This window comes from Electrophorus electricus, chromosome 3 (genome assembly GCF_041902795.1).
Source record: "Electrophorus electricus isolate QZ-2024a chromosome 3, ASM4190279v1, whole genome shotgun sequence".
In the NCBI taxonomy this organism is placed as follows: Eukaryota; Metazoa; Chordata; class Actinopteri; order Gymnotiformes; family Gymnotidae; genus Electrophorus; species Electrophorus electricus.
In genome coordinates this window covers 9,653,582-9,673,010 of record NC_137499.1, presented here as the reverse complement: position 1 = coordinate 9,673,010, position 19,429 = coordinate 9,653,582, and the positions used below count along the sequence as shown (strand labels likewise).

Sequence of the window (19,429 nt, the reverse complement as noted above, 5' to 3'; positions counted from 1 at the left end):
GGAGATTGTGAGGGTACAATGAGGGGGGGAAAATGAGATAGTGAGGGTAGAGTGATGGGAGATTGTGAGGGTACAGTGAGGGGGATAATGAGATAGTGAGGGTAGAGTGATGGGAGATTGTGAGGGTACAGTGAGGGGGATAATGAGATAGTGAGGGTAGAGTGATGGGAGATTGTGAGGGTACAGTGAGGGGGATAATGAGATAGTGAGGGTAGAGTGATGGGAGATTGTGAGGGTACAGTGAGGGGGATAATGAGATAGTGAGGATACAGTGAAGGGGATAGTGAGATAGTGAGGGTACAGTGAGGGAAGGTGGTGAGATAGAAAGAGTACATGGTGAGGGGGGATATTGAGATACTGAGGGTACAGTGATGGGAGATTGTGAGGGGAGATACTGAGGGTACAGTAGCAGAGATAGTGAGGGTACAGGGAGGGGGCAGTGAGTTAGTGAGGGTACAGTGAGGGGGGGGATAGTGAGATACTGAGGGGAGGTGGTGAGGTAGTGAGGGTACAGTGAGGGGGGGATAGTGAGGGTACAGTGGGGGGGTAGAGAGATAGTGAGGGTACAGTGAGGGGGGATAGTGAGATAGTGAGGGGAGGTGGTGAGTTAGTGAGGGTACAGTGAGGGGGGGATAGTGAGGGTACAGTGGGGGGGTAGAGAGATAGTGAGGGTACAGTGAGGGGGGATAGTGAGATAGTGAGGGGAGGTGGTGAGTTAGTGAGGGTACAGTGAGGGGGGGATAGTGAGGGTACAGTGGGGGGGTAGAGAGATAGTGAGGGTATAGTGAGGGTACAGTGAGGGGGGATAGTGAGATAGTGAGGGTACCTTTTTCAGCTCGAGCCTCATCTCTGCGCTCTATGAGCAGGAATCGTGGGCTCTCTGGCAGAAATGGCAAAACACACAGCTGCAGAATGGCTGGAACTGCTAAGAAGCCAAACAGGAAAGTCCATCTGTCCTCCTGCAAGGATAGACACCAACACATGTGAACCACACTTGTAAAACATCAATAATTCATCTATAATGGATTATTAGCTGTCCACAAACTTATGGACAGTCTGTAAAAATCTCAATTTCACCTCCTACAAATCTGTCGAAAAGTGACGTACTAGTCCACTGTAGTGAAGACCAACTACACCTTCTTCCTCTGATGAAACAATGATTTTGGTAAGGCTGAGCTTTCTACATTTACTGCCCCCTTGAACAAAGTGCTGTAAAACACCCTAACTCAGGGCTTATCACTCCTATAAAACACCTTAACTCAGGGTTTATCACTCAGCTGTAAAACAAGCTAACTCCATGCTTATCATTCCTTCTTGACCATTTGACTGTCCTTCCCCTCTTTCTCCCAAGACATTCCTCATTGCCAAGATCCCATGTTGTAATGTCTTTACCAGCATGTTTACCAGCAAGCTTAAAATTCCAGAAGAACCAGGTTAATCAGGACAACCAAAAAACGTCTCCTGCCCAGTCAAGGACAAAGGAACTTTCACAGAAACGTATTTGCAGGAGTTATCAAAATATATAATAAAGCATTCTCTTTTTTTATAGGTCCATGTGCCTGAGAAAATGCTGAGATGTTTCTTTTTTTCACAGATACAAGCTACAAAGTAAATACAGTAATGTGATGTCACTGATTTCAAGTGATAAATGAGCAAATAAAGTCTGATTAACTTATCTGAGTATTGTCAATACTGCCTTTCTTATTTTGGTAATCTGTCATGTATCTTTTCTTACTCTTTTAACTATTGGTTCATTAGCATTTCCCATTACTCAAAGTCCTTCTATGTTGCTTACCTCATGTTTATTATAAACAAATGGCTAATAACTACATTTACCTGACACTTTTATCCAAAGCAACTTATAATTACTACTGAGTACAACTTAAGCAATTGAGGGCTAGAGGCCTTGATCAGTGGCAGCAGGACTTGAACCAGCAAACTTCCAATTACAAGTCAAGTACCTAACCACTGAGCTACCACTGCCCTAACTACTAATTGTGTTTACTGGTTGATAATTTGCTTTTGTTTTGTCTGTCTTTTGGTTTGATCAGACGCCTGCTCTGTCCTGGTTACTCACGCTCACAAGTTACCTAGACAACAGTTCTTTTGATGTTCTTTCCCTTTGTTTTTTATTTCTTCTATTTGTTTAGCCACACTCAATCCACTATGAATCTAATTTAGGTAAATCTTGTTTTGTTACATTGTTACATTTGTTTTACTATAGCAATACCCAATACCATCTTAATCAGTGGTCTCTATGCATGCATATCTATGCATATCTTTGTTTATTCAATAAAAAATCTATGAAATTAAGTTTTCATTTAATCCATTTTGAAGGATTTTTAATCCATACAGCCTATTTGTAGGGCATTGTGCCTAATAAACATGTTAAATCAATTAACTATGTGCGTGTCAATTTGAGCAGGTACGTTTAGGAAAAACCAGCATTGAAACTTGAGGTGCACATAAAACCTAAGGGGGAAGAGCTTCTTACAGTCAGTTTGGGTGAAGGACCATGCAATTGATAAACACGGTCAAAGAGAAGTGTGAAAATGCATGTTTGCATGGCAATATCACATTTAGGTTTTTTACTCTCTTACAAAAACAACACTAACAAGCCAAACACATACCTAGAACATACTCCAATTATACTTCAATAGCACCCCAACATCATAAGTTTTTTAAAACCATTGCCCAAGACCATTCTAGTTTAGTTCTGGAGTGTTCTACACACTCAAGTACTCTGGAGGAGCAGACGTATGGAGGGTCAGGCGTATGAATGAATAGGGAACAGTGTCTATGGGGTGCTTTTGTGGGCTGGAGTGAACAGTCTAGTGAACAGTCTAGTGAACAGTCTAATGTATCCCACACAAACATCTAATGGGTCCCATGCATACATCCACAAGAACCCACACGTATACCCACTCAATCCCACACATGAAGATGAAATCAGAGATGAAGAAGTGTAGGATCAAATCCTCTGATAAATTGCAGAACTGAATATTTCTAGAATTTCAAGCACAATGTTTTTGATAAATATGATCACCATGGTGAAGGTGAGTTTAGATTTACCACACTGATGGTTGGAGGTAGCAATTAGTAGCAAAGGTGTGGAGATGCCGCAATTAAATTTAATGACTCAAAGAATGAGAGGCCCTCCTCTGATGTGCCTCTGCTCCTTCCGGCACATTCTGGAAGCCCTCTTGGCACTGTGGGAACTGTTGATGTGTGTCTGAGAGGCATATTAAACACCTCCTTGGGGGCAGATATTGCTGCACTTGTGCTGAGATCCATGTATTACTGACCTGATGCATAAACACCCCCTGCAGGGGGACAATAAAGCAATCAAAATGATTTCACTAAAATTGTTGAGAAAACACTGCTCTCATTTTTCCAGTTCTATTGAGAGGGTGTTGGAAAAACCAACAGGAAAATGAATTACAGCATCCAGAACACATATCTGATCTGGGGTGGAGGTAGTTCTACTACTACTAATAAGATTGATCATTCTGAAGAGTATTACCAGAAAAAAACCCAATAAAGGTTAACGTCATAAAAAAATGAAAAATGAAATAACTAGAAATAGAAAACAATATCTTTATAGTGAGTAGACGAGTAGTAGTCAGTGATATGTGGCTTCACCATGCCCTAGAACACATAGACCTTCACACTGGAGTTATACTGGAGTCCAGGCTCTCATATGCAATTTGTTAAAGTTGGTCCCTGTAGTTAGACAATGTTGCTTAAGGTATTTAAGGTATTTCTATTCTTGCACTATTGGAATCTGTGTGCACACTGTTTGTCTGAAGTATTTTCCAAGAACACATGAACCTCCACCATGTCCTAGAAAACATGGACCTTCACAACTTGAACAATTGTGGGTTAAGGGTCTTCCTCAGGGGCCTAACTTGACTGTGGTGGGAAATGCCAATACTGAAAACGTGGCAATACTGAAAACGTTGACTTGGAAGATTCTAATGTCGAGCCATCAACCTTGTTATTCTAAATTTTCATTTTGAAATTTTCTTTTTCTCATTACTTGAATACTCTAAAATAAAATGTGAAAATAAAACAGGAGAAATATATTTTTTATGAGATTTGATTTCAGGCTGTAGGACAAAAAAGTCCTTCAAAGGGGTATGAAAATGTTCTACAGGCACTGTACAGCAGAGATACACAGATACAGCAGAGACACAGCAGAGATACACAAAGAGATAGAGCAGAGATACACACAACACTGAAAATATTTAAAACATTGAGATCTGTGTGTCGTCATTGTCTTTGAGCAGAGGAAGTGTGCAGTCTGATCACTGACCTGGAACTACTTTACTCATGTGGTTCTAAGGATGAATCACCAACCTGCATTTATATCTCACTCACTGAGCTCATCCAAAGACACACACATGCACACACACACACTTCAAAAGACATCTTGGCAGGATCTGACGTACACACCCCTGCCAGCTCGCCTGCACAGTACAGCACCTCCACTCCACTCTGTCTACACAGCACCTCCACCCCACTCTGTCTCTACAGCACCATCCACACCTCCATCACACTCTACGTATCTCCATCTCACTCCATCTCTCTCTAAGGATCTCCATCTTAGTCTGTCTCTATGGCTTTATCATCTCCGTTAAACATGAAAACTCAAGGAATATGTAAAGTGGAAGGACGTTCAGTGTTCTCACTCCTTCTGTAGCCAACAGACAAGCTGAGAATAAATTTGTGAAGAAGGCACCTTCACACAGAAATCCTGACGTAAACGTGCAAACACACAGCTGATGGCAGGTAATTAAGTGGAGCTCCTGAACTGCACACCAACACTGCTCACACTCTGTGTGTATGTGTGTGTGTGTGTGTGTGTGTGTGTGTGTGTGTGTGTGTGTGTGTGTGTGTGCAGTGCACGCATGCATGCATGTGTGCAAGTGGTAGTGGATCCTGCTTGATCATTTGATATTTGAAGCACATCTGTAAGTCACTCTGGACAAGGGCGTCTGACAAATACTGTAAATGTGCGTGTGTGTAATGAGAATATTCAAGAAGCAGGAATCACATACAGCCCTGCAGCGACACCGTCAAACTTGGTGTGACATACTGTATGTGACATATACACTCCTCATGGTCTAACATACTGGAGGTGACATGTACACTCCTCATGGTCTAACATACTGGAGGTGACATGTACACTCCTCTTGGTCTAACATACTGGAGGTGACATGTACACTCCTCTTGGTCTACCATACTGGAGGTGACATGTACACTCCTCTTGGTCTAACATACTGGAGGTGACATGTACACTCCTCTTGGTCTAACATACTGGAGGTGACACGTACACTCCTCTTGGTCTACCATACTGGAGGTGACATGTACACTCCTCTTGGTCTACCATACTGTATGTGACATATACACTCCTCTTGGTCTAACATACTGGAGGTGACATGTACACTCCTCTTGGTCTAACATACTGGAGGTGACATGTACACTCCTCTTGGTCTAACATACTGGAGGTGACATGTACACTCCTCTTGGTCTAACATACTGGAGGTGACACGTACACTCCTCTTGGTCTAACATACTGGAGGTGACACGTACACTCCTCTTGGTCTAACATACTGGAGGTGACATGTACACTCCTCTTGGTCTAACATACTGGAGGTGACATGTACACTCCTCTTGGTCTAACATACTGCAGGTGACATGTACACTCCTCTTGGTCTAACATACTGGGGGTGACATGTACACTCCTCTTGGTCTAACATACTGGAGGTGACATGTACACTCCTCTTGGTCTAACATACTGGAGGTGACACATACACTCCCCTTGGTCTAACATACTGGAGGTGACATGTACACTCCTCTGTGACATGTACACTCCTGATGGTCGAAACCTAATTTGGTTCAACCCAATTAAATTACATTCACCTATGTTTAGGTCAGTTTAATTTAAAGCATCCACACGGGAATGACACAGACTCCTCAAACTCTCCTGGCATGTCAGAGACATGTCACACACTCCTGGATTGTCACAGACACTAGAATTATCAAACCATCAAATCACCTGCACCACACAAACATTTGTGTGCTTTCAGTCTTATAGCAACTCTTACATGGCTTAAAAGTAACATCTCTTGCTAGCCTCACACTGCCAAAGCTTGTGTCAGAGATGGAACAGTCTTCTTAGCCATACAGTGGAACAGCCTTCCAAACCTCCTGAACCAGAGTAGGCTGTACTAGAGCCCCAGATCAGTCCCAAACTGGCCAAACTAACATCAGCAGTCTGATTTTATGGTCAAAAAAGACTTTATCACTTTGTCTAACTTTCAGGCATTCAAATCCCTTTTCAAACTATATGACTTTTACCATGATTATTACAACTTAATGATTGTTACAACTCAATGCAGAAAGGATATACAGAAAGACACATGTCCAACTGACAAACCACAGAGTTATAGAAAGACACATGTCCAACTGACAAACCACAGAGTTATAGAAAGACACATGTCCAACTGACTAACCACAGAGTTATAGAAAGACACATGTCCAACTGACTAACCACAGAGTTATAGAAAGACACATGTCCAACTGACAAAGCACAGATCTGTTAATAGATCTGTTAATCAAACTGCACTTCAACAAGCTGCATTATCTACATGCTCCCTGTAAACAAGCTGCATTATCTACATGCTTCCTGTAAATTACGCAGCATGAGTAAGTGTGAACACACTGATTCAGTTCACCTGTTCCCACTTTCTTAGGATCATTTAAAGCAAAACCAGACGTAACACCAGTATACCGCTCACACACACACACACACACACACACACACACACACACACACACACACACAAACAAACAAACAAACAGACATAGGTAGTAACACACTACAGTTACCCCCATTTTACTTTAAGTAATTTTGAACAAATCGTACTATTAAGAGCTAATCTATTTTAAAAGAGGATACTTTATACATTTACTCGAATATATTTGTGAGGTCAAAAAATTTACTTTTACTCAGTTATATTTATCAGTGTTCCTCCCTTTACATTTTAAAATAATTTTTACATATCGTTTGCCACAACCTGTCAAGTGTGTGAGGGTTAGTGAAATCCCCAGAGATGATCACTGAGTGCCAGCGCTTTGTTTCTGTCACGGACTGGTCCGCCAACCTTAAGTCACGTGGTACGGCCCCCCGCGTGCAGGGGGATCCACGTGTGCTGTGTTTGTGTTGTAACCACGACCCCCGGGATTGTGCATGCATGCGCAGCGTTTAATGTTAATGTCTTGTGTCTATTTAAATGCCTGTCCGTGTGTGATCCCTTTGCTGGTCATTGTCACTACTTATGTGTCAATCCTGATTATTCTAGCCGTAACGTTGTTTTGTGTAATCGTCTATTTATGAATCAGTGGTTTATGTTTAACGTTAAGTGTACAGTCGTGTTTTCCATTAGTGTTATGTGTGAGCGCCACCCCTGTTGTACACGTTTATTGTCATTAAATGTTTCACGTTGTCAAGGGAGTCTGTGCGTCCTGTCCCATGCCCTGCGGTACTCGGGCCAGCAGCACCGTTACAGTTTCAGTACGTTACACAACTGGACAGTAGACCAAAACAATGAACAGCAAACAGGGACATTTTCTGGAGTGAGACTCAATGATTACATTTATAAAAAAGTAGCTCACAGTATCTACTTTTCTTCAAAGCTCATACACTGGTGTGTGAAATCAGTGCTCTATTCTAATGTGCATTATTAATATGAAAGTAAAGTGTGGTCCAATATTAATGATATTCTAAGAAAAATGGGTCCTTGTGGAATGAGATCGAGTCATTTTTGGGGGATTGGGGGAGCTGACGATGGCAGTGAACCGATAGCTAATTGCGCTGAATCTACTTAATGGTAACATTATTCTCAAGGAAGAGGACGAAACTATGTCTGCTGAATGTGACAGGCCAGTCAAAAAGAAAATTAAACATTCATCACACTTTCATAATGAAAATACACTGCAAGGCTGAAGCCAACCCCGGCGGTCCACGTTCTGCTCGCCAGCCGGTACTGACTATTTGGTCACCTGATTGCAGTGTAAATATACTGAAAAGTAAAATGTCTAGTAAGTGACCCTTGGCTAGACATCAGAGTAGTCGCAGAAACTGTACTAATCAAAACATGATCACCAAATCCAGTGTGATGCTTGTGACTTACAATATTTAGCAGACATGAAAAACCTCTCAGAACTAATAGATTACAAACCACTATACTCAAATAACATTATGTAGTCTATAGTAGTATTCGTTATGTAGGCTATAGTAGTATTCATTATGTAGGCTAGAGTAGTACCAAAGTGACCAAACATATCAGTGGATGAAACCACAGTGAGCAGACATATCAGTGGATGAAACCACAGTGAGCAGACAGATCAGTGGATGAAACCACAGTGAGCAGACAGATCTGTGGATGAAACCACAGTGAGCAGATACATCAGTGGATGAAACCACAGTGAGCAGACAGATCAGTGGATGAAACCACAGTGAGCAGATACATCAGTGGATGAAACCACAGTGAGCAGATATATCAGTGTATGAAACCACAGTCAGCAGACAGATCAGTGGATGAAACCACAGTGAGCAGATACATCAGTGGATGAAACCACAGTCAGCAGATACATCAGTGGATGAAACCACAGTCAGCAGATACATCAGTGGATGAAACCACAGTCAGCAGATACATCAGTGGATAACCAAGCTCTGAGGAAAGAGAACAAACAGGGCCACAAACCAACATATCTGTTTTTCCTAATTGCATTGAAAAAGTGATAAAAGGAGGTGATGAAGACGAAAGATGAAACAATCACCTGGGAGATAAACATGGCTTACGCTTCAGGAAAGACTTAACAACAGTTAGTGAAACAGAGAGAGCCGTTATGACCACGAGCTCACAGGTGCACGTGGAGCAGGTGGCTGGTAGGCGGACAAGTGCAAGCACGTGGTGTCTGGATAGAGGAGAGCTGTGTCTAGCCAGACGTTACCAAGGAGTGATTATATCTGTATTGGGTGAACCATGCCTATAAAAATGCACACGGTTTCTCTGGGAAAAACTACAAGACTCTGTTTTGTAGTTGCCGATATACTTAAAGAGAGGCATCACTGTAAGAAAAATTGTAGCAAGCATGCACACACACACCCACCAACACGCTCATTATGGCAGCGCACACAAACAAACACACACACACACACACACGCTTATTACTGCAGCATAAGCATTCACTCATGTTCACATGCTTTCAAACACACTTTTCAGAGGAGCCAGGTAGTGTGTCTGGCTTAAGGCAACTGTTACCTCCCCCTCTTGGGCCCTTACCAGTATACAATACCAGACTGCTAATGTGCTTCTTACACACACACGCACACACACAAACCAAACATTAAACACACACTTTCAGAACAAATGATTAAGCAATGAAGATTATTAATCACTACAAGAAACAACACAAACAAAAAACAAAGACAGAGGAAGATATATAAAAGAAAGAACAAAAGATCATAAGGAAGAAACATGACTTAGACACACACACACACACACACACACACACACACACACACACACACACACACACACATACAGTGAAGGCTAAAGCTGAGAGTGTGGTGAGTCCTTCCCTCCCGTCAATACCACAATAGCCATGACATTCATTACCCTCTACAGCACTGTGGAAAGCCACAGACCGAGAGGACCCACTCGGCCAAGACTGACTCTGCAATTAATGCCAAGATACGGTCATTAAGCTAAACTCTCAGTGTGTGTACAAGATACCTGTAGCAGAAGATTATATTATATATTAGTACATTTATTATATATAAAAATAAACAAAGGAAAAGATCAGCTACTTTCGCACAGACACACACACTTGTGGAATGTCCTCGACCAACATTAGCTGAATGAGTTGATTTAAGACCCTTCCTCACTGCTTTTATCTCTTTCTCACTCTCCTTCTTTCACGCACACAGAGTCCCTTCCATATGCAGGTCTCCGTGCTCCAAACAGCATTCCAAACAGAACTGGGTCATGTGACACCGGGCACTTGGGTTCGGGTGCCACCAAAATCCTTTCTATCGAGCCAATTACAAGGAGCCAATCAGCTTTCACTTATCTCCTAATGCCAATGACCCTGACAAAGCCAACCTCTGACCCACCCTGTGCCAATATAAGTAATAAGATGGAAATTTGTTTAGAGAGACAGATGGAGGCATCATTGGTACTGTTGTAAGATCAGTGTAATTTATTCACTCTTCATATTAAGCATGTTGGTAGCAGGATATGTTAGCAGCTCAGCTAGCAGTGGTTTGGGCATGGCACGAACAACTGACCTCAACGCACACCACCACTTGTCTTTTGCTGCAGGAAAAGTACCACAATGGCCCAAGGGGATTAGATATAGTTTTTTTTTATTATTATTTGTTAAAAACTGCAAGGTACATTGAAGTATGATATTTCTACAAAGCAGGCCGCCCTAAACCAGTAGAATGCATTTATTCCAAACACAACCACCTGAGATTCAGTCCCTGTTATTGTTCCTGTAGTGTACACTGGTCTATTCACTCCCTAAATTTAAAATGTGGCTCTTCTGATAAACAGCTGGCCCTCTGAACCCAATAAATCATTCAAGGCACCTTTAAAGAACCAGGAATGCTAAGAAAAGACGGTTTCTTCACACTAATGAACGGCACACACTTTATTTCACAGCTGAAAATTGCACAGATGACCTTCTGCTATGTGCTTCATTACAGCCCAGATGACATGAGCCTAAGAACCTCTGCCAGCGTGTCTGAACCAGTGGGTCAGAACCAGCGCATCTCAACATGTGACATGCACTGCTTTAGTGACGATTAACGCTACATGCATTACACTTCCTTCCATTTGCATTAGGCATACATGCTATATGGTAATGCGTAACAGTGGTGTAAGCACATGAGAACTTGACAGGTGTGTAGTGCACAAAAACTTCATTCCTGTCCTGATGGAAATCCAATCTGCCATCAGTGCATGTAGCGGTGCATGAAGGGAGGTGGGACGCAAGGCTGACTAAAGGGACGAGTACTGAGGCCAAAGCCGTAACCGCTGGTAATTAAATGCTCTATAGATGACTTGCTGCAAGAACAAGACAAGGATACAAAGAAGGAAAACACTACTAGCACAAGAACAGAAATAAAGGCAGAACAAACACGAAAACACCAAAGAAGACAAAAAAATTAAACACTGTGACTTTAAACATCAAACATGGAACAATGACCAACGACAAGACACGAAAAACACATGGTTAAAATACCTTACAATAAACAATAAAGACAGGAAAAACACATGTTTGAAATATCCTATAATAAACAATAAAGCTACAGCTACAACCAAGTACCTACAAAGAGTGAGACAAGTCCCGAGAGGTCAGCTGAATGGGAAGAACAAGATATCAGCTATCAACACCTACGCTCTACCAGGAATCAGATACATCATCAACACCTACACTGTACCAGTCATCATATACATCAACACCTATACTCTACCAGTTATCAGATATATCAACACCTACAGTCTACCAGTCATCATATACATCAACACCTACAGTCTACCAGTCATCATATACATCAACACCTAAACTCTACCAGTTATCAGATATATCAACACCTATACTCTACCAGTCATCATATACATCAACACCTACACTCTACCAGTTATCAGATATATCACCACCTATACTCTACCAGTTATCAGATATATCAACACCTACAGTCTACCAGTCATCATATACATCAACACCTACACTCTATCAGTCATCAGATACATCAACACCTACAGTCTACCAGTCATCAGATATATCAACACCTACACTCTACCAGTCATCAGATATATCAACACCTACACTCTACCAGTCATCAGATACATCAACACCTACACTCTATCAGTCATCAGATACATCAATATCTATGCTCTACCAGTCATCAGATATATAAACACCTATACTCTACCAGTTATCAGATATATCAACACCTACAGTCTACCAGTCATCAGATATATCAACACCTACACTCTATCAGTCATCAGATACATCAATATCTATGCTCTACCAGTCATCAGATATATAAACACCTATACTCTACCAGTTATCAGATATATCAACACCTACAGTCTACCAGTCATCAGATATATCAACACCTACACTCTATCAGTCATCAGATACATCTATGCTCTACCAGTCATCAGATATATAAACACCTACGGTCTACCAGTCATTAGATACACTATCAACACCTACACTCTACCAGTCATCAGATACATTAACACCTATGCTCTACCAATCATTAGATACACTATCAACACCTAAGCTCTACCAGTCATCACAAACCCCTCTGGCATAATAAACTGGCCTAAGGAGGAGACAGAAGCTACTGACATCAAGACAAGGACGCTCCTCACAATACAATGAAGGTTTCACTCCAAATCCAGCACTCTGAGACTGTACACTAAGCAGAAGGAGGGGTGCTGAGGACTAGTGAGCTTTAGAGCCCTTATCCAGGATGAAACAACCAAGATCCAGAAGTACACCAGGATGATGGCCCCAAGTGATGAAGTGCTTAGTGAGTACCTCAGACAGATGCACTGATGCCTGACAAGAGCTTCAATGTTGTGCAGAGGCAGGTTATCAGCCGGTAGTTGAATAGAACTGCCCCTTTCTGGGGGTCTTTCAGAATCAGGACTGTCCAGATTTCAGTTAACCATTCAGGTTGGTTCAATCTGTTAGCAGCTGGTTCGTTTGCGCTGCCAGGTGCTCATGGAGTGCAGTACTTCAGCCAGTAGACATGGACCATGTCATACGTGAGGTCCAGTTCTTCATACTTGAGACCTTTTCTTGCACATCTGCTAGCATGATGGTTACTGGATCCTGTTCAGAGAGGTTGCTGTGGTCTGCTCTCAGCTTCACTAACCACTGGGCATTGTTGGTGTGTGATGATGCCTTCTCCAATATGCCTTTCCAGTATTGTTCAATCTTCAGCTTTGGTGGGTCTGTTCTCATCCTTTACCCTGTCACTGAGGGTACACTTTGGTGGGTCTGTTCTCATCCTTTACCCTGTCACTGAGGGTACACATTGGATGGCTAGTTTGAGAACATCCTACTTTATCATTCTACTTCTCTTTAGGCAGGCAGCCAGAGCTGTTAATCTTTGCTTGGCAGTCTTTAAGGCCTCAGGACCTGCATTGCGGGGATGATGTACATACCAAGCTATGCACGTGTGTATGTGTGTTTGTGTCTCTGTTCATGTGTGTTCCTTCAGCGGACTCCGAGGGTGTGTGTGCATGTGTGTTCCTTCAGTGGAGTCCAATCCAATTCTCAACCAAATGTTATAAAGGGAATAAAGGTGAGTGCCAGTGAAATAACTATTTCTCTCTCTCTCTCTCTCTCTCTCTCTCTCTCTCTCACACACACACACACACACACACACACACACACACACACACACACACACACACACAGCAACAGGAAAATAAGACTGAAGTAACCTGTACTACGCCCTCAACCACATGAATGCACTATTCCCAAAACCATGTGCAGACACTGATCGCACAAGCACGCTGGCACAAATCCTGTTTGCACACATTCTTAAGCTTCTATGGCCAATTTTAAAAGTAACAAAATATCACTGGAGAGTGTGTCACATTATAACATGGTGACACGTCAGATGTCTTTAAGTATTAATTTTGTATGCACAGGCAGCAGAAAGGAAAGGTCCAGGTCGATGGGTTGGTTATGTGCATAACGTTAGTGAGTGCACGGCTCACACGGCCGATGTACAGCACTGAAAGTTGAATAGAATGGAGAAAGAGGTCACTGAAGATGGGGACACTGGAATGGCAAACACAACTATGAAACTATACAACTGAAGAGAGTCAGCAAGCTAAAAGGAACAGCGACAGAGCTCAGAGAGCAGATTAAACACCGAGAGCAGACCAGACCAAAATAAATACTGAGACCAGAACGGTCTGTGATCAGAACAGACACAGAGAGCAGAATAAACACCGAGAGCAGACCCGACCAAAATAAATACTGAGACCAGAACGGTCTGTGATCAGAACAGACACAGAGAGCAGAATAAACACCGAGAGCAGACCAGACCAAAATAAATACTGAGACCAGAACGGTCTGTGATCAGAACAGACACAGAGAGCAGAATAAACACCGAGAGCAGACCAGACCAAAATAAATACTGAGACCAGAACGGTCTGTGATCAGAACAGACACAGAGAGCAGAATAAACACCGAGAGCAGACCAGACCAAAATAAATACTGAGACCAGAACGGTCTGTGATCAGAACAGACACAGAGAGCAGAATAAACACCGAGAGCAGACCAGACCAAAATAAATACTGAGACCAGAACGGTCTGTGATCAGAACAGACACAGAGAGCAGAATAAACACCGAGAGCAGACCAGACCAAAATAAATACTGAGACCAGAACGGTCTGTGATCAGAACAGACACAGAGAGCAGAATAAACACTGGCTTGGCTTTCAGAGGTGCTGACAGCTCTCTGACCGTAAGGGATTCATGAGTGATGCTGACTTTGCTGTTTTATTGCTGAACATGTACGTTATGTTGGCGATTTGCTAAAAAAGCTAATTAGTCTATTTTGCTTCAGATTTTGTCCTTTGTTGTTTGAAATACAGGGTTGCCATTATTCTCAGATCACTTCCAGTGCTGTCTGTCATTGTCTATCATTGTGCAAACTATGCTATACGTAATATGCATTCTCGGCCCATAAACTACAGTACATGCTCCTAGAAAACAGATCTTCTGTCATCAGCCAGTGTTATACCTAAAGTTTAATCTAGTCCTTGGTGAATATGATATAGTGTATCTGCGTCTACATTTTTTGTCACATTATAACATGGTGGTGCCCAATTATGTATCTGTACACTTTAAAGCTGCACTGTGCAAGATTTGTTTGTTAAAGCTGAAAGTCGCATTACTGAGTTAACAGGTATCTGCTATCATCTGCTACGATTCAACCTATAAAGCATGAAATATTCATTCAAAGGTCAGAGCCGGCCAGTCGGATGCAGCGAGTTTCTTGGAACACGTCAGATGTCTTTAAGTATTAATTTTGTATGCACAGGCAGCAGAAAGGAAAGGTCCAGGTCGATGGGTTGGTTATGTGCATAACGTTAGTGAGTGCACGGCTCACACGGCCGATGTACAGCACTGAAAGTTGAATAGAATGGAGAAAGAGGTCACTGAAGATGGGGACACTGGAATGGCAAACACAACTATGAAACTATACAACTGAAGAGAGTCAGCAAGCTAAAAGGAACAGCGACAGAGCTCAGAGAGCAGATTAAACACCGAGAGCAGACCAGACCAAAATAAATACTGAGACCAGAACGGTCTGTGATCAGAACAGACACAGAGAGCAGAATAAACACCGAGAGCAGACCCGACCAAAATAAATACTGAGACCAGAACGGTCTGTGATCAGAACAGACACAGAGAGCAGAATAAACACCGAGAGCAGACCAGACCAAAATAAATACTGAGACCAGAACGGTCTGTGATCAGAACAGACACAGAGAGCAGAATAAACACCGAGAGCAGACCAGACCAAAATAAATACTGAGACCAGAACGGTCTGTGATCAGAACAGACACAGAGAGCAGAATAAACACCGAGAGCAGACCAGACCAAAATAAATACTGAGACCAGAACGGTCTGTGATCAGAACAGACACAGAGAGCAGAATAAACACCGAGAGCAGACCAGACCAAAATAAATACTGAGACCAGAACGGTCTGTGATCAGAACAGACACAGAGAGCAGAATAAACACCGAGAGCAGACCAGACCAAAATAAATACTGAGACCAGAACGGTCTGTGATCAGAACAGACACAGAGAGCAGAATAAACACTGGCTTGGCTTTCAGAGGTGCTGACAGCTCTCTGACCGTAAGGGATTCATGAGTGATGCTGACTTTGCTGTTTTATTGCTGAACATGTACGTTATGTTGGCGATTTGCTAAAAAAGCTAATTAGTCTATTTTGCTTCAGATTTTGTCCTTTGTTGTTTGAAATACAGGGTTGCCATTATTCTCAGATCACTTCCAGTGCTGTCTGTCATTGTCTATCATTGTGCAAACTATGCTATACGTAATATGCATTCTCGGCCCATAAACTACAGTACATGCTCCTAGAAAACAGATCTTCTGTCATCAGCCAGTGTTATACCTAAAGTTTAATCTAGTCCTTGGTGAATATGATATAGTGTATCTGCGTCTACATTTTTATTTTCATACGCATTTGAAATTTGAAAGGTCTCAAATGCATTATACTGATAAGGGCATGATTACTGTGAATAAGGACATAAAAAGGACATGGTTACAACTGTAGATGACATAACACACACAGACACAAACACACACACTCACATGTCCAAATATCTCCGGCAGGCCAAACAGCTGTCCGAAAAAGACTCCTAGACAGATGAAGACTGAATTGAACTGGCCAATGGAACCCCGCATTTCACAGGGAGAGATCTCACCCAAATACATCGGCAGAACACTGAGTGACACTCCTGAGAGGAGAAGAAGAGGGATGGAGAAAGAGAGAGAGAAAGAGAGAGTAAAGTTCGGTTAAAAAATTCAATTAAAAAGAAGTCAGCTCTATAGCAACAAGAGTCATCAGCTGTTATTAGTGACCCAACAAGACTAAACAGCCTAGTAAGTCTTACGTAAACCACCCAGCAGGACAGATGAGCAGCCTGCTGAGTCCCACACACACACTAAATGGGGAAAACCAAGATCTGCTAAATGAATCTCTCTCTCTCTCTCTTAGTTAATAAGCTGATTGGTCAGACAGTGCAGAGCTGATCAGAGGTGCTACACTATGTGAGAAATTGAACATACAAACAGGTGATCAGAGCTGCTACACCATGTGAGAAAGTGAACACACACACAGCTGATCAGAGGTGCTGTCCCATTACACCATGTGAGAGACTGAACTGAATAGCTCGCACTCTCTCACACACACACACACACACACACACACACACACACACACACACACACACACACACACACACACAGTCACCAACTCTGCCCACTAGAGGTCCTCCTCACCGGAGTATTAACTTTATAATTATGGTTATGGCAATCACAATCACATGTTCTTAACCTCGCAAAGTATGGCCAACTACTCCAGTGAGCATAACAAGCTGTGTTTAATGACAGTTTTGCCTGGCCTCCTGCCAGGCCTTTTTGTGCCTTTACTGTGTCTAGCCTGGTTTGGACTCTCTCTCTGTTTAGCCTTGTTTTGACTCTATTAGACTTCATCTAAGCCATTCTAAGGCTTATTCTGTTTCAGTTTCATAGCTAACACATTATCACATACACACACAAACACACACACACAAACACAAACACACACATACACACACACACACACACACAGAGGCATGGACATGTGGTGTGCTGAGACCTCTCTATGCTAAAGGGATGTAGTCATGGAAATACCTCCAGGCATTAAATCGGTGTTTATTGGTTATTTAGCCTGGAGCATGTTTATGACTAAATGACACACAATACTGGTCAGTAAAGCCATAAGTCAGAAATCACACACAGTACTATATAATAGTCTATAAATACTGGGGTTGCAGTGGGTGTGTGGCACAGGTAGGTGGCTTTCACTGCACAGATCTAAAACACCTCATGATTTTCATGGCCAATTTGCAACAGATTTTCTAAAGGAGGATTAACATCTTTATTTAGAGCTTCTGTAAAGGTCATTTAATTCACCTGACCCTGTCAGAATCAATCTTGTACACAAACATGCAGAGGCGTAATGCAGAGACTAACATTTGAGTCACTGGAAAATAAACATTTTGGCTAGTCTGGACCAATCTGAATCCAATGACGAAATCTAAATTTCTGACAAATCACAACCAACCTGAATCCACGCCGATGATGAATCGACCAATAATGAGCATCTCAAATGACCCCGCCTTCTCCCCGAGAGCCAGTAGGAGAGCAGAAATGATTGCCAGGCTGTTATTTGCCAGAAGAGTGCCTTTTCTAGAGAGAGAGAGAGAGAGAGAGAGAGAGAGAGAGCGAGAGAGGGCACAGAAAGAGAGAGAAAACTGGTAAACCCCCATTAAACACACACTCATTTCTTCTATAGACTTCATAGAGCAGGTATATCAGGGCAGGCGTGTCAGAGCAGGATGGGCACTAAACTCCCCCTCAGCACAGAGGTAAACACCCAGCTGGTGAGGTGAGGGCCACTGCTTTTCTCCAGACGAGACCCATTAGTAATGAGGGTGACTTGTTAGTGTTAATGAGGGAGACCTGTTGGTGTTAACGATGGGGAATAACAATGCAATTCCTTCAGTTTTCCATTTGCTGATAGGAAGGTCTGACAGACATGAAATAGTGTGTGAGCTTTCAGATGTACAGCATGCCTACACATGGGCATAAATACACCACACAGTTACAAACAGGTGGAGAAAGAAGAAAGGAGTGCATTAGAGGTCCATCTTGTTCTCTCTTTCTCTCTATTGCTCTTTCACACACACACGCACGCACGCAGTCTCTCCCTGATGAGGTTTGTCCTATCCAGTCCCTGAACACCTATAGGCAGCAGCAGATTCTGTGCCTGCCTCTGACTAATTTGTTTTAACTACTACTCCTGTGCTTTATCTCCTGCTGTGTTTATGTGCATCATTTCAGCACTCGTGAAACTGATTTGTAATATAAAGACCATATGGCTCCAACTGGATGGCATGTTAAACTTCCACACTGCTCTTCAGAACAGGGGTCAGTCAGGGGTCAATTACTAGGCAAATGGAATTTCTCAGCTTAGCTCAGAGAGTCACCACAGCCTGCTGTACGCTAGCTAGCCAAGTAATGGTGCATGTTGGGCACTTTCCCACATGAAGATCAGGGTCGTGTTCCTGTGCCACCGCTTGAAGGAAGATGATTCTAAAAACTGGCGGTAGGTTTGAGAGTTGATCTTCAGTACATCTTCAACCCAAAAAGGGCCGACCAGCTCATCGCTGATGCAGTTCACAGCACCCCTGCCCTACCTCGCCCACTCTCCTTTCACTGCCCTTAAACCTCAGTCTTCAGGTGTTTCTTGGCCCAGTCAAGGCTACTGTGCTCCTGCAAACCTCTCTCTACTGTGTTCTGCAACTGGCATAGTGATGTCTGCCTCTCCTAGGCATGTTACGAGTCTTGACTTCTGTCTTTTCAGACTGTGCTCTCCTGTGGTACAGGGGGTTCATCTCATTAAGCCACGCCCTCCGTCGTTAAACAATTCAAATGAACCTGAAAATAATTATGCCCAATTAGCATTGGGGGTTTATATGGTCAAGAGTTGGAAATAAGGATCAGATCATAGTACT

At 42.6% G+C, this 19,429-nt stretch overlaps 1 protein-coding gene across 8 annotated transcripts in view; it reads right to left on the bottom strand.

Annotated features, from left to right (window-relative positions):
* slc2a9l2 (solute carrier family 2 member 9, like 2) overlaps window positions 1-19,429 on the bottom strand; it is a 100,116-nt gene that overhangs the window by 45,417 nt on the left and 35,270 nt on the right. For all 8 annotated transcript variants that reach the window (XM_081710177.1, XM_081710175.1, XM_081710174.1 and 5 more), the window contains 3 exons: window positions 17,977-18,101; window positions 16,461-16,606; window positions 827-959 (listed from right to left, as the gene is read on the bottom strand). In XM_081710177.1, coding sequence (XP_081566303.1) covers window positions 827-959; window positions 16,461-16,606; window positions 17,977-18,101 — 404 coding nt within the window. The remainder of the gene's footprint in view (window positions 1-826; window positions 960-16,460; window positions 16,607-17,976; window positions 18,102-19,429) is intronic.